Source organism: Amblyomma maculatum, chromosome 9 (assembly GCF_055883805.1).
Source record: "Amblyomma maculatum isolate TAMU_Amacu chromosome 9, ASM5588380v1, whole genome shotgun sequence".
Lineage (NCBI taxonomy): Eukaryota > Metazoa > Arthropoda > Arachnida > Ixodida > Ixodidae > Amblyomma > Amblyomma maculatum.
Window position 1 is genome coordinate 1,762,716 of NC_139352.1, and position 26,981 is coordinate 1,789,696.

At 48.4% G+C, this 26,981-nt stretch overlaps 1 protein-coding gene across 1 annotated transcript in view; it reads right to left on the reverse strand.

Moving 5' to 3' along the window:
* The window catches only part of LOC146178096 (P-selectin-like), a 342,299-nt gene that overhangs the window by 47,246 nt on the left and 268,072 nt on the right, over positions 1-26,981 (reverse strand). The window contains exons 12-13 of the mRNA XM_084577931.1: positions 16,400-16,573; positions 365-544 (exon numbers count right to left, since the gene is read on the reverse strand). Coding sequence (XP_084434057.1) covers positions 365-544; positions 16,400-16,573 — 354 coding nt within the window. The remainder of the gene's footprint in view (positions 1-364; positions 545-16,399; positions 16,574-26,981) is intronic.

The window sequence follows — 26,981 nt, forward strand, 5'->3', positions numbered from 1 at the left end:
AAATAAGAGTAGGAAATAAGTTTTACAAATAAACTGCAGAAGTAATAGCGTGCAATTCTGGAGAAGTGATCCCGTAACTTTGCTCGACGCAATGTTTAACCTGGGTCAGAAAGAAATGCGATAAAGATTTCGCGTGCAGTATATTATAACATGGTGACGTGGGTATTAAATAATTCAGTACTTGAGTCTTACACAAAGGGGCTCCACCCCACTCTGACCCAAAGAGAGTGCCAAAACATTTATCCATCCAATAGCGGGCCCTCCATCACTGGTCAGAAGACTGATGCGCGTTATAAAATACTTGAGAACAGTTAGAAAAGTTAAATGAAGCAGGCTCAGTTGCCATCGAGACGATGCATCTTACTGTCACACGTGGGCTCGAAGTCACTCCATAGGCCCGTCTCTAGGCAGGTCCTGGTCTCCACTCCGCTCAGTGTGTAGTTGTCGCCACACGAATAGCGGGCGACGCTAAGAAAGGTCGAGGTGCCGTTCACCAGGTACACGTCGCCGTCTTCCAGAGGCCTCGGCTCACCGCAGTCGATGACTGAATGCAAGCCAAAAGGGCAAACTTTATTAGAACTGCATTATACACGAATACTGTCTGTGACACATATGCTTCGGTATAAAATAACAAGGTGCACTAGATAGCGAAAGAATTGGCTTATTTGACGATTTTCAAGTTCTCATCATCATGCCTATGTTCATATTATAAATACAACCTTGAAAATAAAATACGTCAAATTTGAAACTACGTAGACGGGAGGCCGATGAAAAAAACAATGCTTCGTAAACACCCTGTGCAGAGTATCAGGACTATTAAAAGAATCCGTCTAACGCAAATGAAAGCATGAATTGCGCATATTTTGCCCCAAGCTAATATCGAAAGTTTCTTGATTAGTTTTTCTTTTGAAATGCACCTAAATAGAAACGAACGCTAGAAAAAGTTTCCTGAAAACCGAATAAGCAAATCGTACTCTGGACTCAGTGGTAAACCATTCAGGGCAGTGAGGCTTCATCATGAGCAGTACATTCGTCGGCTTGTCACATTCTCCAATGAACTAGCCTCTTCGAATTGTAAGAGGACAGTAAAGACCGTTTCTACAGTTCATCCTAATTGCACCCAGTCTCCGTCCCTATCGCCAGGTAGTGCGGTGTCTCTCTGATATAAGTGAAAAAATTAAGGGGACGATTAAACTTCGCTTTAAGAGTAGAGGTGATAGCTAATTAAACACTGTCTCTTCATTCCGCGATCTTTTTAAATGGCTTTGTTTTGAAAGAAAGGAAACTTCAGTATATGTCTTAAATCTCTTTGGACATAAACATTTGGAGACACATAAGTTGTCGGTTCAAATTCCTATCACAAATTAGCCTCCAACTGGACGAGTAGGTCGATGCTAAATCGTTAGTGAAATCGTATGACAGTGCGCCCTGAGAGCTACACAGAGAACGGTTGAGTCATACTTTTAATGCGAAATATCGTGCGTAATTTCGACACCCCACGCCGCCGACGGTCTCTTTTCTTTAGAATAAGCTGTATACGTTATTGCGCATAAATACTGCTGCCTCGAGTACGTAGTGCGCAGCCTGTTGCTTCCGAACACTAACACATACCCGCTCAAGAGGTCAGCCGTACAATGTCACCAGGAAATGTCTGGCGTAGATACTCTGGGTACAATGGCTACCACACTTAATTCAGGGACGAGCTGCCCCACTCTTTCATAACCCATTTCAATACGTTGTTCTTCTCGCCTTGTCCTACCCTATCCACTAAACTTCCTAGCCCATTCCTTGCACTAATTGACCGCACAACCATTAAAGTTACAGCTCCTCCTCAAGAGCTTTACCTTTAGGACTTCTTCTTGTTCCTAGATACGAATGTGAGCGACAACTAGCAGCGCACGGCAGGACAATGTTTGAGTGGCACAGTATATTGGCAGCCATGTGACTTTTTGCCATGCATTCGTGAAAGACTATTTTATTCACAAACGTAAGCTTAAGCATCTTCACACAAGTTCTGAGACTTGTAAACTTAATTGCTAGATAATTGTGGAATACTGTAGGATAGTCTCGTCTTTTGAGGCGCAGCAGGCATAACATCGGCGCTCATATCGAGTAGCCTTGCATAGATACCAGTGGGCTGGGTTTTTCGGCGAAATAAAGAAAAACAAGAGATGACTCCAAGCGTACTGGTATGGGTACATCTTGCGATACAAAAACAAATATAAAAGATTACTTTTATAAACTATTTTGCGCACTAGAATATCCTTGCTAAGAACTTATCCATGTGGTTTATGGACTAATTTCTGCTGATTACTGCCGAGTATGCTCACTTTAATGATTATCATTATTGATATTGGCGCAGTTATGACAGCCGACCACTTTGTTTCTACTGCGGACAACCTGGCCATGTGTATCGGTACTGCCGCCACCGCGAAGAGGGGCAGTCCTTTCCGCTTACTTCTGCTCGCCGCCGCTTCGACACTGATTCTGCCCAAATCGACGACGACCCTCCGGTCAGCAGGGAAACCGAATCCCCGGGCTTCCGCCGCCGCTCCTCCCCATCGCCACAGCGTTATTCGCCGACGCGTCGCAACACTACTGGCGTTAGCGGACGGCGGTCTCCTAGCCCTCACCGGGGAAACTAAGAGCTGCAACCTCGCGAGGGGAGGTTGCAACCAGTCTAAAAGTGTCGAAACCCTCACCACCGCCGCAATTGCCGACAACCCGGGCTTCTGACGCCGCCGCTAACATTGACATTTCCGCACTACCGCCGAAAATGCCGTACCAGATGATCAGCCATGACGACGAAGCTGACAGCGCCGACCTTGCCGCGCTTCCGCCGCAAATGCCGAAAGGGACGATCAACTCAGATAATTTTGTTAGCGCTGACCTCGCCGTTTCCATTGATGGGCTGGCGGTACATGCTCTGGTGGATACCGGGGCAGATTTTTCAATTATTAGCCAGAAACTGGCCGACACCCTTCGCAAAGTAAAAACTGAATGGACTGGGCCAGTAATAAGAAGTGCTGGGGGTCAGCTACTGGCACCGACAGGGAAATGCACTGCCCGGATAGGAATAGGAAACGCGGTGTTTGTTGGCAGCTTCGTTATTCTCCCTGACTGCTGCAAAGACCTCATCTTGGGCATGGACTTTCTGCGTCTTCATGGGGCTGTAATCAGCATCCGTGACAGCATCGTTGCCTTCACCAATAACCATGAAGACCTTGGTTATGCGCAAGTACCACTATTGCCCTTACGCGTCGCCAATGAGACGGTGACATTACCTCCGAGATCATGTTCTCTTGTTGAAGTGAAATGCGACGTGGCGCATACAGGCGATGGCGTCGCCGAACGGGCAGTTACCCTGGTACTCAGCCGAGGTGTTTCTATAGCTCGAGGGCTGGTCAACTTGACCAATGGGCATACCGAACTGCTGCTGACAAACTTCAGCGACGAGCGTCAGCAAATTCCGAAAGGCACAACTGTGGCCTTTTTCGACAGCCTCCCAAATGCGCAGCACTGTTGCTTACTGCAACAGAGAGGATCAGTGTGCAAGACACCCGTAACCATCGTTGATGTGAGCCCAAATCTGTCTTCTTCAGAGCGGGACCGCCTTTTGGATCTCATAGATCAATTTCGAGACTGTTTTGCTTCAGAATCGCGGATCGGCCAAACGCCTTTGACAAAACATCGAATTATCACGGATGACTCGATTCGCCCGATTCGACAAAATCCTTACCGTGTGGCTCCGAAAGAACGTGAAGCCATTCAGCGCCAGGTGGCCGAAATGCTTAGAGACGACGTTATCCAGCCGTCACAGAGTCCCTGGGCTTCACCCGTGGTACTTGTTAAAAAGAAAGACGGCAGCTTACGATTTTGCATAGACTATCGCAAGCTCAACCAAGTGACCAAAAAAGACGTGTACCCTCTCCCTCGCATCGACGACTCCTTGGATCGCCTACGAAATGCACGTTACTTCTCGTCGATGGACTTGAAAAGTGGATATTGGCAAATCGAAGTGGATGAGAGGGATCGGGAGAAGACAGCATTCATCACTCCCGACGGATTGTATGAGTTTAAAGTCCTTCCGTTCGGTTTATGCTCGGCGCCAGCAACATTTCAGAGACTGATGGACACTGTGCTTTCGGGACTTAAGTGGCAAACATGCTTGGTGTATCTTGACGACGTGATAGTGTTTTCGGCTACATTTGAAGAGCATCTACTCCGTTTGCTAGCTGTGTTTCAGGCCATACAATCTGCGGGCCTCACATTAAAACCCGAGAAGTGCCACTTCGGTTACGAGGAGCTGCAGTTCTTAGGCCACGTCGTCAGCCAAGAAGGTGTTCGGCCGGATCCTGAAAAGCTCTCCGCAGTCGCCAAGTTCCCAACACCTACGGACAAAAAGACATTGCGGCGCTTCTTGGGTCTTTGCGCCTATTACCGTCGGTTTATTGCTGGCTTCTCACGAATAGCCTGGCCATTAACTTCACTGACTCGTGACAACGCTGTCTTTCGCTGGGGTGAAGAACAGCAACAAGCTTTCAATGAGCTGAGGAGGCGTCTACAGACACCACCTGTCCTGGCGCACTTTGATGACGACGCCCCTACACTGCTTCATACGGATGCCAGCAACGTGGGCTTAGGTGCTGTGTTAGTGCAGCGCCAGGATGGTGTGGAAAAGGTAATTGCTTACGCCAGCAGGACCCTATCTAAAGCAGAAGCGAACTACTCGGCAACCGAAAAAGAATGTCTTGCAGTGGTATGGGCGGTTATGAAATTCCGCCCTTATTTGTACGCTCGCCCCTTTCAAGTCGTCAGCGACCATCACTCTCTCTGTTGGCTGACGAACTTAAAGGACCCTTCAGGGAGACTCGCGCGTTGGAGCCTTCGATTGCAAGAATTTGACATGGCAGTTATTTACAAATCTGGAAAGAAGCACACGGATGCAGATTGCCTTTCGCGAGCGCCGGTCGAACCTTCCACTATGACCGATGAAGACACTGCGTTTTTAGGTGTCATAGATGACGCAACGCTTTCCCAACAGCAGCGAGAGGATCAGGAATTGCTCCCTCTTATTGATTTCTTGGAGAAGCGAACTACGGTTGTGCCGAAGATTTTCGCCCGAGTAATCTCTTCATTTTTTATTCGCAACAACGTCCTTTACAAGAAGAACTTCCGTCCTGGGGGAAACAGTCTTCTGCTCGTCGTCCCATCGGTTCTCCGCACTGAAGTTTTGCAAGCGTGCCACGACGAGCCAACCGCCGGTCACCTAGGCTACACCCGCACGTTGGCTAGAGTACAGCACGGATACTACTGGCCAAAACTGCCGGCGACAGTGAAACGCTATGTACGTACGTGCATTGACTGCCAGCGCCGTAAATCACCCCCTGTAAAACCAGCTGGCCTACTCCACCCTCTTCAAGTGCCAGCGACACCTTTTAAGCAAATCGGCATGGACCTCCTGGGACCATTTCCGACGTCTACAGCCGGGAATAAATGGATAATTGTCGCCACTGATTATCTGACCCGCTACGCGGAGACCAAGGCTCTGCCAAGGGGTACCGCCGCCGAAGCAGCTAGGTTCTTCGTTGAGAACATTGTCCTGAGGCATGGCGCTCCGGCACTTATTATAACTGACCGAGGAACTACATTTACGGCCGAACTTTTGGAAATCGTTCTTCGCCTCAGTGGTACCAGTCACCGTAAAACTACTGCCTATCACCCTCAAACCAATGGGTTGACGGAACGCCTCAATAAGACCCTCGCAGACATGCTTTGCATGTACGTCGACGTAAACCACAAGAATTGGGACGAAATACTTCCCTACGTTACGTTCGCCTACAATACGGCCCGCCAAGACACCACTCGCATGACACCATTCAGCCTCCTTCACGGGCGACCAGTAACAACTATGCTGGATGCAATGTTGCTCCCGAATGCCGACACCGATGATCTCGACCAGGACGCCGAGGAATTCGCTCAGCGTGCAGAGGAAGCTCGCCAACTAGCTCGTGTGCGGATTCAAAATCAGCAGGAGCACGATGCACAACGCTACAATCAGAGACACCGGCATGTAATGTACGAACCTGGCGACAAAGTGTGGGTCTGGACACCTATTCGCCGCCGTGGACTCTCCGAAAAACTATTGCGACGATACTTTGGACCCTATGTTGTTCAGCGACGTTTAACCGACGTCACTTATGAGGTGATGCCAGACGGGGTGTCGACATCAAAGCGACGCCAGCACCAAGCTGACGTCGTCCACGTCGTGCGTATGAAGCCATACCACTCAGTCTGACCTTAACCTCCTACTTCCTTTTGTTCTCATCGGGACGATGCTTCCTAAGGAGGGGGGCAAATGCCGCATAGAAGACGACGCAAAAGATGACGACAAGCGCGAGCCTGGAAGTGAAAGAAGCTTGAACACAAGACTTGTTCTGGTCGACCATTCAAACCATCTATCGCTAGGTTCTCCTTGGTCTTCTACCGAGACGTGACAATATTGTGTACGCTATAACAATAATTTCCGATAAAATGTGCTCACTTATTAGGCGCAATCATATTTGGTTCTACAACTTTACTGCAAACAGCTAGGCAGATGTGAGAAAAACATTTTTTCCCCTCTGGAAGCTCGCAGTAGCGTGGTTCGAAGTCGCGGTAAGAAGTCTGACGAAGCACACGGCTTCCAGACACCTGCATGCCACGACTTGCATTCCCTAGGGCGATAGGGACGCGCAAACATTCTCTGCGAGTCAGCATAGTAAAGTCACACGTTACGCAAACAGATCTGAAGATCAACAAAGTTAAACGGCTGACAGGCAGCAAATTTCTCAGGAATTTGAGAAACCTTCCTCTCTTCTAGCGAAGCAACGATGTCACGCCTGACAGGGTCTTACACGTGAAAGCATCACTTGCTGGTGCCGACCCACCGAGGCGGACTTGTATGATGTTTGCTCACTAGTTTTTCTTGGTGCTTGCTTTTGCAAAGTTAGAGCGTTGCAGAAAAATTAAGCAGCACGTGACTGCTAAAAGCTTTATGCATGCCACACTGAGCTCAAATGTGCCTCGCGAGCAGTTCGTCTTGAGGCGCTCATAGAGCATTTCTTTTAATGCGTGGACTCGCTTCCACTTCAATCTTTCAGGTATGCTCAGGGGGAAAATTTCATATTTTCCGATATACACAGATTCGGTTGCTCTGAATTCTTTCTCCTTAAGATCTCAAAACTGAAATAACCAAAACACCTTCCAATTGTAGCAGATGATACGATCACGAGGAGTTATAAAAAGTGCCATTTACAGCGTGCATTATTTCAACAGCTATAAATCGCTAAAGCAAAGTGACGCCACAATCAGTACAAACATTGTAGATCATTGTATTCGGTGATGTCTTAGGCTTTGTACTAATAATCCATATAGCTTGTCTTTTTAGTGGCCAATTGACGCGTAATTTGGTGTACCTCAAGGCTTCATTTCGTTACTATAGGCTATTGAAGTGGGAATGCAAGAAGGCCCGATGTGAGCAAATGCATGAACTCAGATGAGATAATGTAAGTCTTTGAACAAGGGCTGTAGTAGGCTTCAAGTGGGCTGCACACAAACATTCTGATGGGCTCAATATGGGGCCGATGTACAGCCAATGGGGGGCTGCCGACATTCCTCCCTCATTGCCAGATGAGGGCCTCTTGCCCATTTCCGCCGAATTTCCTACTTTGGACTCATGCGGAGATCGCTGTGATTGACAGTTTGTTTCTGATTTCACTTAGCCCCTGTATTTATATAATGACTAGCACTGAAGAAGGCTATACCGGCGCAAGCTCACTTTCGACTTCTGTAAGGAGCCGATGTGGTTACTTGGGCGGCAAGCCCCAGTGCCACTTGCATCAAATGACTCTCAAGGCCCGACATTATGGTGCGCTTATTTTTCATATGCCGTCCCTGTCTTAGCACGATGCCTGCAATTTTCTTACAAATAAATTCGTATGCAGAATGCAGCCTGCCTTCGATGACTCCACGTTTAAAGTTGTCAAATGCGAAGAGGACTTTACTGACACGTGAAAGTACTTTGACCCAGATTCACACATAACTCGTCGATCCATCATCATCCAATACTGATGTATGGAGAGTTACAGGCAGTCCAGTGCAACCTGGTATGGGGGTACAGCTTCGCATGTGCATGGTCCAGTCTTTTTGAGCAACACGTGAGCGCGAGTGCGAAAACCATGTAAATTGTTATACATATCGATATTAGCCAGTTGCAGCATGTATAATTCAAATAAAGGATTGGAAAGAATGCATACAAGAGAAAACAGGCATATTGGTGTGCTCAGCCCCGCTACTCCCAATGTAGGACTGACTACACTACTGCGTCCAAAGATTCATTTGGCTAGCGATATAAGCACGATACAATTAATGACTCCAGTCTGCAGAACATTGCAGGCGTTGTAAGCGATACATCTCGGGCAAAGCTCTAGCAACTGTTAACTGGCAGGCTACAGAACAAAACTCAACTTTTTTTTATAAGATTTGTGATAACAAGATCCCATGATACCAAAAAGGTAGGAGCAGCTGCCATTTCGGGTTGCTAATTTCATGTGGAATATGAAATAGGGTGTAACCTTTCAGGTTGCAGCCGATATGAGATGTACGAAAATATCTTTTCAGCCCCCAGTTGACCTGGACACCATCTTCACTGCATTGATTAGGTCTCACATCGGCCGCAATGGGCTAGAAAGCATGGGGGCCCGCCTGCTCTCCAGCCCATTATGACCGATGTGGGAAATAACCGAATTTGGGATATTTTTCCCACAGAGAGGCTACATTTAAGTTGGATCTGCCCTCAAGTAGCCGTTGAGGGGCTGTTGTGGTGAAATGCAGGAATCTGGTCTGCGTTAGCCCGAGAAAAGTTGATATGCTACTCATGTAGTAAGACCAGGGGCAAGCCCATTGAGAGCTTGTCCACCTGCTCCGCACAGGCCTTAGTGCGACTAACCGCGGTCCCAAATCGCGTGCGACACAGGACTTCCTGAACCTGCTATCCTGTTATCGTATGACCTGTGCCGAACATCTTAGATTTCATATAAACGGTGACAGTGCAACGAATACGTGTATGATATATGACAGGCGAAGAAATGTCGGCCGCCTACTTGAATCTGTAAAATGCTCTGTTCATTATATGTGAACGAAATGCAGGCTCATGGTGCAGCATACTCAAATAATCCGATTATATTATCCGGAACATAGCAATATTGAAGGGATAGCGTTAAAGACCACATCTTCCAGAAAATTCAGCATTGGCATTGTGAGTAAAAAATGAGGAGCAGATGACGTGGCAGCCGTGATGATTGGCTGGTAAGAGTGGCCTTTTCATAGTTACTGTGCACAGTGCATTATAAATTCAGGCGAACCTGAATTTCTCCTGAGGGCCACTTTAAAATGTGACTGAACATGCAGAAACGACCACTAGTGCGCGCCAGTGACGAATGCTACACCCCTAGCAGGACAGAAAACGTCTCGATTGCATATTTCACAGCGTATTTCACAGGCTTGCAGATTTCAAACGCAGTGCAGAATGACCAAGTTTCTTATTCACAGCAAAGAAGAATTGCAGTAAAGAAATTATAAAAAATTTAGTTGCTATTACTAATGGTCTGGTGCAAATATATAGTTACTATCAGGCACCTAATCGCAATAGTAAGAAACTAACTATTGCAAATTAGTTGGCCAGCACACTTGTTACACTACTTCCGAGTGTTCGACGTCTGTCAAAACAGGTGTTACTATGCCTCTAAAACTGCCTGTACACCTGAAAAAGATCATTTTAAAAATTTGTACTCTACGTCACCCCAAGCACCCGGTACGCTGTACAAATCTAGATTGCGCACGCTGGTGTCTATAATAAAAATGCTTCCAGGCTTATTAAAATAACAGTCAGTGGGCAGCTGATAGAAGACGAACCTCCGCGGATGCTGCAGTGAAGAAATAAACGCAAGATATCGACATCGAATACTAGGGGAACATGTTGCAGCGAGGAGTTTGCACGAGTTATTGATATTGTCAAATTTCGCTTTTTTAAAAAAGTAGGCTGAAAGTGTTGTGATTAAGCGGGTTTTCTCGAGGAGTAGCAAAGGTTGGCTCTGCCTCAGACGTGCTGTACTTAGTTGTGCTGGTGTATTCTTGAACGCGCATAGAAGTAAAGCGGAAGAAAAAGCACGACGCTGCATGCATTGACAAGAACTTCCGTGCGTAGGACTTATAGGAGTACCTAGCACGAACAAATATGTCACACAGCTCGGAGCACTGCATACAGACGTGAGATGAAAACTTCCGCTGTTTCCCATCTCGTTTATATCCTTCCCTTGCTCGCAGTACGTCTGGAACTCCTCCTGTCCGGGGCCTATAGAAGAAAAACCATTCATCCCAGTTCCTACACTCCGACCCTCAGAGCGCATCCGGTGCCTTTACAGTATACTCTCTTCCCAATCCATGCCTATTTCGGATTCCTCATGTAAACGTCCAACGCATAATAGCTGCCAGCAAAGAACGGATGTCCAATGGAGGGGCCCAAAATAAAAAAAGCGAATTCTAGGGGCCGAAAGTAAGAAGTCTTAAAGAAAAAAAGGTTTTTATACGAGGACGCACTTTCGATTCAGCGAGTGAGAATTGGACGAAGAATGGAAAGACAGAAAAACTCGGCGGTCGTTTCACGTTCTTCAACACACTTCAAGGTTCGCACGCAGACATATGCAAATGAGCCGCACGAGTTCGGAGCGGTTAAGAGAATGGAGTCCGCGTTTAAAGACAAACAAATTCTAACATCAAAAGAACACACGAAACAAACGTAACAGACGCGTGGGGACAAGACGCCCCAGCGTGGTGAGGCGATACGAAAGCGTCGATTCTACATTAAAGAAGGTTGGACAAGGTACTCGAAGAACAGATGGAATGCGGATATTTGGTCTTTATGTAGCTCGCCGAAACGATGAAAACCAAAAAGTAAAGCACCTTGTCATTCTTTGAGGAGTGAAGCACTGCTGCCCGTTAAAGAGCATTACTCTCCCTCACTCTGCGCCACTCTTGCACATCCCGAGCATCTCCAGTCCCCAAGCTTTAAGTGATTAGCTTGTTGTCTAAGTGCAAGAGGCATACAGTACACTTTGATATATTAAAGTCTCATTAAGTGTCTCGTGAGTTCAAATACAAGCTACGCCGTAGAAAAAAGGGGCAAGAGAGTGATTATTAGATTTGCAGCTCAATGCGCAAGAGTCGGATTCAAAGCAGGCGATAACAAGCAAGAACGGCGAGCGGTACGGACGAAGACTTCTGAGTGATCACGCGTTTCGGTCATTAATGCGGCGACTGGGAGAACCGCCAAGTGTCGTCAGAGCAGGAATGAGGGCGAAAGCTTTGGTTTCGATAACGACGTCACTGGATTGCAAACGGGAGGAAGAGACACTTGACTTTCGTCAAGTCTCATGATTACACCGCCATGTTCTTCCAAATTCTTCCATAAGTTTGTTACGATATATTGCCGCTCCAAAATGACATAAAAACTCAAACTAGATGCTGCGTCGCACTACGTTCTGTAGTATTTTTTTATCGTCCTGCAGCAGTCGCTTATGTGACCTGTATTCCCTCTTATGCCCAGCTTGCAATGAGTAAAACACCGGCGAATTACTTCCGATGTGTCAATCGCGCACGCGGTAGGAGCGACTATTCTCCTGTCTACTTCAGTGAAATATTTTCGCTCAGTACACTCTGCTTTTCCGTTTGGCGGAGAACTCGACGGATCATGTGTAGCCCAAAATCTCCAACACTCAGCCCAGCTTGCTCGGCGTGACCCTGCAGCTGAAGGATTGCTGTTGTTTTAGTTCAGCCAATTGAGGGACTCTGATTCAGACAATCGCGAGTGCATGCGAGTGCGATCAACATGCAAGTAGCCTCAAATAAAATTGTCTGAAGTCAAGAACATCACACCTTCAATGATAGTGATCGACCTCGATCCTTGCCGTAGGTTGGTGTCGAAATAGCCAGTGATAGCCGCGACACCATAACGACACAGGAGATGTCGCCTCGTAGTACGCTGGTAGTTTCACTGATGACGAGGCTGATCAAATTTTCTATGCTATCGCCATTCAACCGGTGCATTTATTTTATTTTATTCAAAATACCTGACAGGCCGCATTTAAGACCGAGCAACCCCCTCTCTCCTCCTTCGCTTTGATTCCGGTCAAAACCAGGGCTCTTCCAGACATACGCTAGCTAACTATAGGCGTGAAGTAGGCCAAGACGGTGCAGGAAATTCGAAAGCGGCTCCTACACCATTCGTGCGCCTGTGAGTTTTAGGGTTGTTATTTTAGGGGTGTGGAATAAAGCCCACGTCATGGCCTGGACAACAAAATTGGCGTCAAGCCAAACCGCTGAAATAAAATTAGTATATTGGGGAGATCGCTCGAAGGGTGTCATGAAGGAAGTAGCCGAACTCAAATACGTTGCAATATCTGGCATGACTCCCCCGCATGAAAGCGCACTATACGGAGGGGGGGGGGGGGGGGGGGATTGCGTCATCACCTATTTGAAGCTGATGGGTGTAACTCGCGCCCAACCGATGAGATGGCAGTAGTGAATTCGTCCGCCATGCCCGCTGGCAGCGCTACCTAGACTAGGAGATCATCATCATTACCAAGACTACCATCTTCCGCAACGTTTCCTTACTCCGGCTCCACGGCACCAGCGGTCATCTTATTTCCGCAAACTTCCTAATCTAAACTTTTCACCTAACTACATATGCCCCCTCTTGCTACTCTTCACGTCGCTCAGAAATCACCCCATTGCCTTCAACGCAACATGATAACCTCGCAACATACTTGGCACGAATCAGGCATGATTGGATTCACTCAAGACAGAACAAAAAATGAGTGAATATGTTAACTACGCCTGTGGTGCTTGAAGTTTGCTCGTACACGAAACCTTCAAAGAGAGCGTTTTGTGCTCCTGATAAATATGTGTGCGTGCGTGTGTGTGTGTGTGTGTGTGTGTGTGTGTGTGTGTGTGTGTGTGTGTGTGTGTGTGTGTGTGTGTGTGTGTGTGTGTGTGTGTGTGTGTGTGTGTGTGTGTGTGTGTGTGTGTGTGTGTGTGTGTGTGTGTGTGTGTGTGTGTGTGTGTGTGTGTGTGTGCGTGTGTGCGTGTGTGTGTGTGTGTGTGTGTGTGTGTGTGTTTGTGTGTGTGTGTGTGTGTGTGTGCGTGCGTGCGTGTGTGCGTGCGTGCGTGCGTGCGCACCCTTAAAGTTGCACCCTTTTTCTTAACCTCCGCTGTTCTACCCCCTATGTGAACACCGTTCACATACAGCCCTTATACACTTTTTTCTTGAAGGATACTGGTAAGCTGCCAGTCATGATCGGAGAGCACCCGTGAAACATCTCACCCTTATTCTAGTTATTTCACCATCCTGTTCCGAATCTGCGGACACTACCTGCCCTTTAAAGGTAAGTGTATTTTATTTCCAGTTCCTGCCTAGCCCTTTTAAATTGTTGCTCCCTTCAGGGACTGTTGAACATGAGCTTTCCGCCTATTAATTTTCAGACCCACTTTTCTATTTCGCCTTTCTCTGTCATTGATCGCGCTTTAAAATTTATTCCCTAGGTAAGTATTAATTAGAAATACACTGCCATCCCCAAATCGCAGGTTACTAAGGCATTCTCTAAGAACTCATATACCTAAATGTTGCCCATATGTAAAGCCGTATCTGACAGGTACACTCGGAAGCAAAAATTGTATACGACATTCAACCGGTGGCCAAGCTCGGGCAAACTGCATAGAAAAGCCATATAACGATAGCGATAGGAGCAGCGACAGTGACACGTTCATATGGATAAAATAGGCCACCACCACGATTATCTCGGTCCCCAATGGCTGTTGTCAAATGTAGTCGCAATGCAATTTTCCCGAGCTACGCCACCGGCTCAGTGTTGTATGCCACTTTTGCTCATGACTACAAGAGCTGTCTTTGGCATTTTTTTTTTGTCTTTATGTGGTACGAGCCCTTGGGTTTCGACCCCGCCCTAGCTTATTTCGTGTATTACCAGTGAGGTACCTTAAGACAGGCTTATCTAGCTTGCATTGGAAAAGTGTTGGTTTCGATCCTGAGTGACATCGGTCACCTAATGGATGTCCAATCAGGGCAGCATTTTCCCGGACACGGCTTTACCATCTCCTGGTGGGACACGCGTAAGAAAGAGTATTGGCACAATCAAAAATGTATCTTCGAGATACCATGATACACTATAAAAAAATTAGAGCACTGCAGAATCTATATTGGAGTAATGCGAAAGCACGGATGCTGCTGTTGGTTGCTTCTGGTTGCTTATAGTAGCCTAATTCAGTTCTTGTTTGCCCATTTAAATGGGTCTTATACGCCTTATACGCATCATCCGACATTCCGTAAGGCTGCGCCCCGACTACTGCGAGGAGATGAGTCTAAGCCCCATTTATCCTCCTAGCGTGACGTCACAAACAGCGAGCGCCCTCTCTCAGCTGTGACACAGCGTCGTGTATGGACTCGCCGCCACCATCCGATGGCGTGAGCTGGGTCTCTCGGTGTGGCGTGACGTCACACGGTCACGTTAAAATGGCGTGACGTCACCGCTGCGGCTCCTGGACTCACCGCCACCATTTGATGGCGCGAGCTGGGGCCCCGTTTCTCTGTCTGGCGTGACGTCACACGGTCACGTGAAAGGTCATGTATGGAGGCGCCACGACACGCCAAAGGCTAGAAGTGCTAGCAGTACTGCTTTGGGAATAAAATTTAAAGAGCACAGCAGAATTTAAATTGGTGTAATGCGAAAGCACGGGTTCTGCTGTTGGTTGCTGATAGTAGCTTAATTCACTTCTTGTTTGCCCATTTTAGTCTGTGGTACTTTCAAATTGCGCGCCAATTCCTTCCTATCACATTTTTCGGCTCTACTTCCGGTTGCGTGACGTCACGTCCTATACCTCACATTAATTCACTTCTTGTTTACCCTTATAGCCTTTGGTACTTTCAAACTGCGTGCCAATTCCTTCCTATGCCCGTTTTTTGGCTCTACTTGCGGTTGCGTGACGTCACATCCTTGGCGTCATATCCACTACAGCACCCGTTTCTCTTTTTCCGCTTTCACTCCCACCTTCCTCCCTTCACTTGGTTTGGTTTGGTTTGTTGAGTCCACAGAACAAGTGTGGCAGATACTGCGCCTCTCCTTTCCTGTGAACCAGTTATTCTAAATATTTACCTAATTACCTTATTGGCCTAATTATTTATTCTGCAGCAACATTACATCAGCCTCTATCGTTTGACGTCACTCATTAACCTCTACCACGTCTCAATTACCCGCAACTGCTGCGGACACGATTTTGCGGACGCGGTCTGCGGACATGGTCTGCGGACAGAAATCTGTGAACATAGCGAAGTAACACTTTCGCGTTAATAAATAAAACAAACCAAAAAGAAAACCGTCATGAGCGACAGGTGTATTTCTCTTTACAATGACAACGGCTGTAAAGCTGATGCTGCTTTGAAGGTCCACTGAAGCTATCTAGACGGCATGCGCGCTTTGTGCAAGAACCACCTTTGCAGCCTGAATAGTCGTTCAAACTGGCTGGTCGTGGTGGGTTCAGCGAAGGAATACATCTTAAACCATGCATATATTCCTGAAGACCGGCGTGTGCCAGCCGTGAAACGCTTTTACCGTTCCCACAGTTGTGTTTCCAACGGTAAGCTCTGAACAAAGATGGGTGGCCAAACTATTAAGTGCTGTTGTCCACCGTTCTCTTCTCATCCGGCCTGTTCGCGATGGAGGCTGCTTCCGCAGCTTTCACCTTAATTCCTACACAATTTCACTCAAGCTGCCAGAAAAGGCATTTCCACGGCGATCAGATATCCGCAGTACAAATATCTGCTGTCGTATGCTGTGTGTCTCAAAAGCTATAGCTTTAGCCTTATTGCTGATGACAGTACCGTGAATACGCCATGCGCTTCAGGCACTGAATGCGGACGAATAAATTTCATCTATTGTCGTTATTCTATCATTACTCTGCACGACTGGCAATTAGGTCGAAACTCTTGCCGCTTGGTCCATCAGGTTCAGGAATAGGCTATAATTTCGAAAGGAACGTAGACACGAAAGCACACTAGGCGAAGCAATTTCGTTTCGGCTGTTCTCCAGCAGGACATTTTGTGCCGCCTTTCGCACTTTATTAGGCCATCAGGCGCAATGCATTTTGCCCCCGTAGACGGAAAACTGGTCACAACATCTGAACATCTGCATGTAAACAAATCATTGAAAAAACGCAGGAACGACGTTCACTGAGATGACTGAGGGGAAGAGGTTGGGAGGCGTATCTGAACAACGAGTTCCTAAGTACTCACACTTGCACGTCGGTTCGTCGCCGCTCCACGTGCCTCCCAGTTCGCAGTAGCGGGTGTCGTTTCCGATGAGCTTGTGCCCGGAGTCGCACTTGTAGTGAGCCCGGTCACCGAATCGCCGACCTTGCACATCCAGAATGGAGCTCGGCACCGGAGAGAGCAGCGGGCAGTAGCTCTCTGCGGCAGACAGAGGGAGGAGAAAGTGCTCAATTATTAGACCACATGTGGCTCTCGTATCCTGTTCATTCCAGCCTCAACGTTTCTGTCATGTCTTTTGTATACATGGCATTCTGTTTGCGCGTTTTGGTCAACTGGCCCTAGTTTCAGTTCTACGTTTATGATTTGCAAGCTGCTAGTGTTTATAGTTTTATCACCGATAGATGTTTTTTTTTCGTAAGATATAGGGAAAGATTTCTTCGTTCGAATTGCATTTAAAATGTACAAATATATGCAAGAGCGATTAGAAATTTCTTACATAATTTGCTTCACGCTACTCATAAGCACCTACCGTCTATAGAAGTGTTGGGCCCGCATGTTAACAGGATAAATAGCTAAAACTAGAAGGATATAACCAACATGCCAATGCCTTCAGGGACAACAATAGTGACGAACTGTAGCGCTGAGAAAAGACGAAAGACAAACAGAGCGCCTCGTCTTGCCCTTGCTATCATGTGAAATTGAACCAACCTCTGACACTGTATAACGCCGATTGTTAGGCTGTTAGTTCGCTGTAATGTGCACTACTGTGTCATTTCCAGCTCTTCAAGCGGAGCAAAAACACTGTGTTCATAAAAATACCTTTCCTTTCAATCAATCAATCAATTAATGAATCAATCAAAGCGATGTTTATTTGTATGCAACGAAATACATAAAGAATATTTGGACCGATAGCCGCGGGGCTAGTATACGATCCAGTACAGAATACACTTGATCAGGCAGCCGTAATGAGCACACACAAAAAAAAAAGGTCGTTCAGAGCTTAGGATGAGGTTTTCAAACTGTTTGTTCACGAGAAATGCATAAACTCAATGAATTCAAAGAAGAGTAAGTTAAGCGAGGAAAGGTTTTTAGGGTTAAATTTTTTAATCTGAATATAGCGCAAAAGCGCGGGAAGTTACAGTTTCAGCCGTACATGTGGGGAGCTGTTGCTTCAAATGGCCGAGGTTTAACCGTCACCTCCGCGATCAGCTGCTGTGCATGGGCAGGCTTGATATAGGAGGCCGCAAGCTTAGCTCTAATATAGCGCTGTCTGGAACCCACCTCGTCAAATGATGGATACGTAAACCTGATTATGACAAGCGAAAGCGCAAGGCGCGGTGGCTCAGTGCACTCACTCTTATTGATGTGCTCTGCGTTGCTTCTTGCTTAGAACTTTGTTGACTTGGTATGTCCTATTACGCACCGTGTTAACTTATGCTTTTTTCCTAATAATATGTACATTGGTCATGTACATCGGATGTTCAAATATAATAAATACCATACCTTAAAACAAAATTGGCGCCATTGAAGAAGTTTTAGTGTAGTTTTTAACCCGGATACTCGGGTGTAAATCAAAGCCGACCAGCTCAAATCTGCTCCGAAGTTCTTGTTTTCCTGTTTTTAGCGTGGAAGCACTACAAAAGGTCGTAGTCAGTCAGTGCTCAGTCATAAGCTCCATTACTCTCTCTGTTGGTTGGCGAACGTGAAAGAACCGACGGAAAGACTCATGTGTTTGAGCCGCTATAGTGGGGTTTCTGAATTGCTGGCCCGAGGCCACGTGGTTGTTACCTCACGAAGCCGCTTAGCCAATCAGAGCAATGGCACGAACAGGATCGGACAAGATTGTTTGTCGGTGGTGGTGAGGGGACGAGTGTCTTCGAACTAAAAGAGGTCCTTTGCTCGATTCTATATGCTTCACGTACGCAAAGAAGATAAAATGGTCGCACAATGAAAGCTCGATACCTACGTTCATAAGGTCCAAATACTTAGTTCTCGTAGCTTCGAATCGTGAAGCCGCTTCCTTTCCTGCGCTTCTGTGTCTTTCCTCTTGAGTTTAGATTACCTTTATATATTTATTTGTGTCTTCTGTTTGGTGCGCTCAGAAAAAAAGTACGCTGAGTAGAGTGTGTCGTCTTCTCTCGCACTTTCAACTAGCTCGTCTACTTCAGGGCCCCACCATTGTATTTTAAAAAAGAAACAGAAGAAATGAAAGACCAACAGTTCACCGCACAAGCAAATTGGCACAAGCTCCACTGAATAAGGAGGGCGCTGCTAGCGCGCGTAGCGAGCGGACACATGGAACATCGGCTCCGGCGATTTTCGACCGTAGCGGTCGAACAACCCGTCGAATTCCAAACTATTGGACCTTGAAGGGCCATCAAGTGATCCGGAACGCAGGGAGACCACTCTCAACCCGGTGTACCATGTTTTCGACTTTTTGGAGCACTTTCTCGCCCCGCCGGCGGGAAGGCCGCTCCCTGCGAACATGGCAGACGCCAACCAGCAACGCGGCTACAACCTGGAAGGCATGGCATGGATAACCTTGCCGCAGACCAGCCGAGAGCACGCCTGCAATGAAAATGTGGTCCGGGCTTTTGAAAAGCGAACCCAGAAACTCCATGCCAGCGCGCAAAGGAAGGCCACGTCCGCACACGGAGGCCGCCACGCGCAACCCGACTCAGAAGCCGGTGAGCGCGCAACCGGAGGCCCAAGGCAAGTCAGAGCTGCATGGAAGCCCTAGTTTCTGTGCAGATTTAGACCAGACGACGTGGTGCTAATCATCAAACCACTAACGGCCACAAACCTGAACTTACAACACGGCGAATTGGGCCTAGCCATATATACGACAGCAAGTCGGGGAGACCGAAGCAGACAATTTTTACTTCACAGTGTCCCCGGACCGAAACCTGATCATCGTGGGCACGTCGAGCATCCACGCGGCAGACGGACTGGTCGGCAACTTTGCAATCCGAAAGCAAGGGCAAGACCTCTATCTGAGTGGACACGTAAAGCAAAGTGAGGACAACGTGGTACACGGAGTCATCACAGTGGCCAAACCGGAGACCACCGAATCCCTGCGAGGGAAGGTGAGAGGTTTTCGCAAAGAGAGCAAAAATCCTGGACATCCGAAAGTTCAGCACTTCGAACAAAGCAAGGGTCATCTTCGAAGGGAAGTACAAGCAGCTGTGCTGTACAACGCGCAAGTTATACCAGTAGCCACTTACCGTCGCACCATACCAGCGTGTAACCTGTGTGTCTCGGTGGGACATGGGGCAGACAGCTGCCCGACACCGAGGCAAGAAAACTGCGGCCTCTGCGGAACGCAAGCTCCGTTTTTAGAGGGAGTGCGGGCCCCTCACGATTGCAATCCGAAATGTGCGGTATGTGGCGGCGAACACGCCACGTCCTGCAGTGCGAAAATCCGAAGAAACGAGCAGGAACACTCCAGTAACAAGAATAAGAAAAACAAGAAAAAGAAATAAGGGAGCGGGAATCTCCCGCCCCCTTCGATTAACATGGAGCCAAATTCTAAAAGAAATATCAAGAGAGGAACTGGGCCAGCATGGTCAAGAACAGGAAGCAGCAGGTGAGTGGGGTCGCCCGTCCTCCTCCCAATACTGCCTCTCCACCTACACCCAACTTCGTAGAGTTTGAATTAAGAAAACAGATAGCAGCCCTAAAAGTGAAGATAGAGCTGCTAACCAGAAAACTAGAAACTGCACTAACTAAATCCCAACCGCCTCAGCAAGAGGAGGCAATGGAAAGCGACGCAGAGCCTAGCATGGAAAGCAAACTAGAAGCAATGAGGAGGAAGATACAAGAATCCATTCCCTCCATAGTATCACGACAGATAGCGAAAGCGATGACGGTTCGCAAGTATTCTAACACAAGGAGACCCACGAATCCCATAACTCACAAGATGCATGGGGTGATCAGTCAGGGTGACAAGCTGCAGCAGCTCCCCCTCCAGAATAACAATCTCCAGGCACAACATGGGGGGACGAACTCAGGAGAGTCCTACAATTTTAACACAATGGAATAGTCGAGGCTTTGAATCAAAGACTAAGAGAGCGGACCTTAGGATGCACCCTTCCACGTACGTGCATACTCCGGCAGTGGTGGCCGTACAGGAGCCAGGCGGGAACGCGAGCCTCACAAACTACAAAACGTTCCAACTCGACCCCCTAACATGCCTACCTTATTATACGTGATGGTTACTCTCCTGCCCATAAAAAAGTATGATCCCCCATCAACATCCTGAACGTGTACTGCCAACCTAAAGCAAAAAATGTAACCTTCTCCACACTCCTGAGCAGGGCTATCAGGGAAGCGGGACGAGATCCGTTAATAGTGTTAGGAGATTTCAACGCGCAGAGCCTTACATGGGGCTACAACCGAGAGGACATACGAGGACGGAAGCTAGTGGAGGCAGCGCCCACAATAGGCCTAGAGCTACACACCGACCCGGCGTACCCCACGCGAATTGGGAACTCGGCGCAGAGGGACACTTGTCCGGACTTAACTTTTTCAAAAATCGCGAGGCGAGTCGAGTGGACGAATACGGAGGAAACACTCGGTAGCGACCACTATGTAATCAACATAACGATCCGCACTCAGCCCCTTACCAGACTGACGGGGCGGACTAGGATGCCGGACTGGGCAAAATTCAGAAAAGAATATAATGTTAGTTCTATCCAGGAACAGGGATACCAAGCCTGGACCAAACAGCTGCTGACCAGTCTCCGTTCGACGGAAACGCGGGTAAAGTTCTCTAAAGCGGTGACGGATGCGGACACCCACCTCCTCCACCTCTGGGAAGACAGACGCAGCATGGTTAAAAGATGGCGCCGGCAGAAACATAACCGCAAGCTAAAAACCCGGATCACGGCGATACCAAAAGAGGCGGCAGAATACGCGGCGCAGCTCGCGGACGCTGAGTAGAGTTGCAACGCGACAGCTAGGCAGATGTCTGGCAAAAACACATAGTGTCTCTTCCGAGCTCTCATAGATCCAAACCAGACGCGCACCGAGTCGCAGAAACACCTGCAGAGAGCAATACACGCATTCCAAGGAAATACGGCCACGGCCCAGCTAGACCTGAAGCTCCGAGACCAGTGCTTGAGCACGACCCAAGACCCAAGGAGAGAAGCTTACAGGCACAGTGGAGACGAAAATGTTGATCTAGATGAACCTTCCAAACTATACGAGCTCAAGGCAGCCCTAGCGAGAATGAAACGCGGGACCGCGCCAGGAAGGAATGGGATCACGGTAAAACTCCTAGCAAACCTACCAGACCACGCGTACCAATCCCTGCTAGAACACTTCAATTTGATCTGGATGGGCGAAGTTCCTCTTCCCACCGAATGCACTCATAACTCTCATCCCAAAGGCAGGCAAAGCCATAATTACGGACAACCTCAGGCCCATTTTTCTCCCATCGTGCGTGGGCAAACTGATGGAAACAATGGTTAGAGACAGACTTTCCGATTATCTAGAAAATAAGCGAGTTTTCGCCGACTCGATGTATGGCTTCAGGCCAGATAAATCGGCTCGGGACGTCCTGCTACAGCTTAGCAGAGAGATATTAAATCCGATAGAGCATCCGAACGAGGATAACATAGTGCTGGCCCTAGATCTGAAGGGAGCCTTCGATAATGTGACGCACGAGGCCATCCTGACACACCTTCGGAGATTGGGTGTGGAAAGATCGCGTTCGATTATATAAAACGCTTCCTCTCAGACAGACAGGCTTACGTGAGGATCCATAACGCAGAACACGGTCCCTTTCTATTAGGCACGAGAGGTACACCACAGGGAACGGTGCTATCCCCGCTATAGTTTTCAACATGGCAATGAAAAATCTCCCGGTCCACCTGGAGAAAGTCTCGGGTGTGCAGTACGCGCTGTACGTGGACGACATCTCCGTATGGGCCACGCAGGGCTCTTTGGAGAAATGGAGGCCAGCTGGCAGGAGGCAGCCACCGCTGTGAATGAGTACGCGAAAATATGCGGCCTTCATTGCTCACCAAAAAAAATCCGAATTCGTCCATATTCGTCCCTCCAAAAAATACACAGACAAGATAGAATTGCGGCTTGGATCAGAACCAATACCCGAGAGAGAGGAAATTAGAGTAATGGGTCTTTTCAATCACCAGCGTAAGCTAGCGACGACCACGCTCGACAAGCTAAAAAAGGTAGGAGTCCAGGTGGGTCGAATGGTCCGCAGAGTCTCAAACAAGAAAGGGAGACTGAGAAGCAAGGATGCTCTACGACTGGCCTTTGTAACAAGCAGAATCCTGTACTCGACCCCCTATCTCCACCTCAAGAAACACGACGAGAACACCATTGAGGTGATCACGCGCAAAATAGCGAACAAGGCCCTCGACCTCCCTATAACCGCTTCGAACCTGAGACTCCAAACTCTGGGTATGACGAACTCTTTCAAGGAGCTGAGAGAAGCCCACCTCACGAGCCAATACACGCGATTATCGCAGACGCCGTCGAAGCGTCACCTATTAACCCATACATACAACACACGACTGTGACTGAAAGAGTAAGGCATCCCCAGGAGTGGCGATACGCCCTGCACGTAAAACTACTCTCCACTAACATGTCCAACGACGACCACGAGGGTAGACGCATGGCCAGGGCAGAGGCCTTAGCTCACCACTACTAAGGGAAACCTGTAGTGCACTGTGTGGACGCGTCCGACCCGCACCAAGGCGGGTAGTACACGGTGGCAGTGATCCACAAGTCCAAAACGGTAAACGGGCTCACATTTAAAGCCCGAAACGTAATACAGGCAGAGGAGGTCGCCATCGCAGTAGCAGCAACTTACTCTGATTTCAAAACAATCATAAAGGACTCTGTTGTTGTTGTGGCTGTAGGAAGAAGGAAAAGAAAATGCACCAGCCTGCTACTGGCTCTTTGAGCTGAGCCACCTCCGCTGCCTCGTGCAGACAGAAGAGAAAATAAAGAAAAGGAAGACAGAGAGAAAGATGCGCGCCGCAACAACGGCCGTCGTCCACCACCGAAACGGTGGCGAGTGCAATGACGGCCTACAACAGATAAACATTCTGTGGCAGGCTAGCCCCCGCCGCAAGCGGCGGTGATCTACCTGTCCCAGCCCCATCAGGGGTGTACATGTGTCAACGGACTCACGAGGGATATGTAGCAACTTCCAACAGGGCTGGGTCCGGTACCAAGCCTACCGGCTGCTAAAAAACAACTCGTACGTGGAAAGTCCATCCCGCCGCTTCATAGCCTGGGCTCCGGCCCATTCGGGGCTAGGAGGAAACGAGGCAGCAGATGTCGCCGCCCGCGCGCTTTCTAACTGGGCAACCTCGTCTCCTTCCTCCTCAGAATAATTTACACCAGCCTACACTTTCAGAGAAATTACGCAGCTGTACCAAAACAGACACAATGTTTGCCCCCACCCGTGTAAAGGGTTAACAAGAGCGGAGGAACGCGTGTTTCTTCGCCTCCTTACAAACAACATGATGTGCCCGGCTTCACTTAAACACTTTGACAGTGCCTTCTCCGGGGAGTGCCCGCACTGCGCGGATGCGGGGAAATGTCCTCGGACCTTTTTCCACATGGTGTGGGCGTGTCCCTCCAACCCTGCCTTTGCACTTAACCCAAACACCACCCGGGAGGAGTGGGAGGCGATCCTACTCACCTGCTCCGACCTGAAAGCCCAAAAGGCCTTGATCAAACGAGCAATGACGGCAGCGGAAGCCACTGGGATCCCGTACTAGGACTCTACCTAGTATTTGTGAGGGGAATGGCACTAAGCCTGACCCCAGAGCAACCTTCATGTAACTCTATTTTTATTAAACGTTTTCACCACCACCACTAAATAATAAAGACTACTCACTCACTCACCCACCCACCCACCCACCTACTCACTTAGTCACTCACTCACTCATTCACTCACCACACCACACCACACCACACCAAACAACAAAATTTTAGCTGCTCATCGTAGTTGCGCATGGCAGCAGCAAAATAAAACACAGGAAGAAGAAAAGGTTTGCCCGTCGTGGCCCGTCCCGATTGCCCTTGGCAGTAACCGGAGATTCATTTCGGCCATGTGTTCGGACATAATACTCCAAGAATCGCCAACCGAGCTCTGTCTTTTATCTGGCCACGTGTCCACTTGCACCATAGCACTGCCAATGTATGAAGCAAAGTTTACATCATTGTCGTATTTGTTTTGCGCCTCTCTGCGGTGGCTCAGCGGTCAAATCCCACGACTACTGCCCCGGTAGATTCGAGTTCGATCCCGGCCGCGACGGTAGCATTTCAATGAAGGAGAAATGCAAGCGTGATTTCTATGCAGATAGGTACTTTTCCACTTGGAGTAGATTACGCAACCGTAATCTTTACCGGTGAACACACGCGGGGAGAGGTGGTAACAACTTTTATTGCCACAAAATGAAAGGAATTATTTCGGGCTGGGGCGAGTCTAGGGTGGCCTCCAGTCGGGAGCGACCTCTTGAGCTCGGGTGACGAGGGCCAGTTGCGTAGTTTTTCTTGGGCTGGCCAACAACTTGTCCCATTCCTCCACTGAGGGAGCTGACAAGAGTGTCTTTGGAGGAGGATTGCTGGCGCATTCCCACAGTATATGGTCTTGAGTGGCCTGCGTCTCGTCACCGCAGTGCCGGCATGCAGGGTTGAATTCTCCGTTCGTAAATAACGATAATCGGTAGGGGCTAACAATGGCCTTTGTTTGTAGGCGTCTGAGTGTCATGGCTTGCGCCCGGTCGAGGTCGGGGTGAGGGGCGGGGTACGTGCATCTTAGCTCGCGATAAAAGTTTATCTCCGCGTATGTGCGCGGCGCCTCGACAGGCGCGTCTGTTCCCGATCTCCCGTCTCCCGGTTGGTTAAGCCCGCGGGGAAAAGCAACGGGAACGTGCTTGGCATTGTTTTTAGGCATCGTTATCATACATGATGCGGTTTATACTGCACCCGAGGGCTTCAGATGACGTCCACCCCTTTCGAAGGCCTGCTGTTTGTTTTTTGCTTAAGACAACGACGCGAAAATTTCCTTGAACGTTAGAGGTATACAGCAATAATTATACCTTTTTCGGTGACGTTAAGCATTAATCGGTGTTAATTGCCCGTTCCTAATCTAATTCGACACAAAACTGGCAGTTCTAACCCCGTTTCCAATTTTGTGCTCTTCTGACGTCCGCACTGTTTGCACTTTCCTGGGGCTATATTGGCGTCCACGCTACTTTGACACAAATTCCCGAGCCCTCCAGTACAGGACCTCTTTTTCTTTGACTCCCACCTCGCTCCTTTCCTTACTGTCCGGTTCAATTGTCCACTGAGAAGGGTGACAGATACATGCGCCTTTCCTTTCCTCTAAACCAGTTTAACAATTTATCGCCACGAGCCCGGGAATTACACCCCCGTTACGATTTCAATGACCAGAGGTCGTCGGTACGACTCTCTCACACGCAATTATTATGATTAAGCTCGACGACAAGCAGTTCCGGTGCATTAACCCAACACACCTTTTAACAGCGGTACGAACCTCGGGTGATGAGCGTTAGACTACAATTTTGAACCATATGGTCCCCCCTCCCCCAAGGCCTGGTGTTGCAAGCTTACGACGTCAGGAAAATTTCCTTTGGCGGTAGAGTTCTCCACTTAGGGAGGAGAAGGGTGGTTGCTTCTGGCTCTACGGGGCTGGGACTCTCCGCCGTTTGAGACGGGGGCTATCCTGCCACCGGTGGTTCTACCTGTTCGGTGGCGGTCCGCTTCGGTGGCGGACGCCGGCCGTTGCGACACACGTCTCTCTCTCCCCTCTTTTTATTTTTCTTTCTTTTCTATTTTTTTTTTCTCTCCGTACGAAGCAGCGGAGGTAGCTCAGCTACAGAGCCAGTAGCCGGCCCATGCAGTTTCCTTTCCTTCTTCCTACAGTGGGCAACAACAGTGGTTGAGGTATACAGCTTCCCTGTAAAATCTGCAGATAGAAAAGACAGTGTTCCGGGTCTATCGCTGTAGCATTGACTCTATCTCTAGGTTCAGACCATGCCTGAACCCCCCCGCCCCCTCTCCCGAAATTGTTTTGATTGAATTTCTTTTTCAGTTCAGTTCAGTCAGTCGTGTCCGACTCTTCGTGACCCTATAGACCATGTCACGCCATGCCTTCCGGTCTCTCACTGTCCTCCTAACAACACATAACTTTATCTGCAGCGCCTCCAGGATGCCATCTAACCATCGCGTTCGCTGCCTACCCCTTCTCCGGCGACCCTCAACCTTTCCCATCAAATTTTTCTCCAGCGACTCCTCTCTTCTCATCAGATGACCAAAGTATCTGAGCTTTAACTTTAGAATTTGACCCTCCAATGAAGCAGTCAGGGTTTATGGTCGACAATATCGACTGATTTGATCTGGCAGTCCAAGGAACTCTCAAGAGTCTCCGCCAGCACCACAATTCAAACGCGTCAATTCTTCGTCGGTCAGCCTTCTTCACAGTCCAACTCTCGCATCCATACATCACAACTGAATTTCTTTTTACATCCGCGAAAAACTGGGACCGGGAGGGGGCAGGGTAGGAGGGCGGTTTGCTCTGACGATCGCTATTTAGCCACTG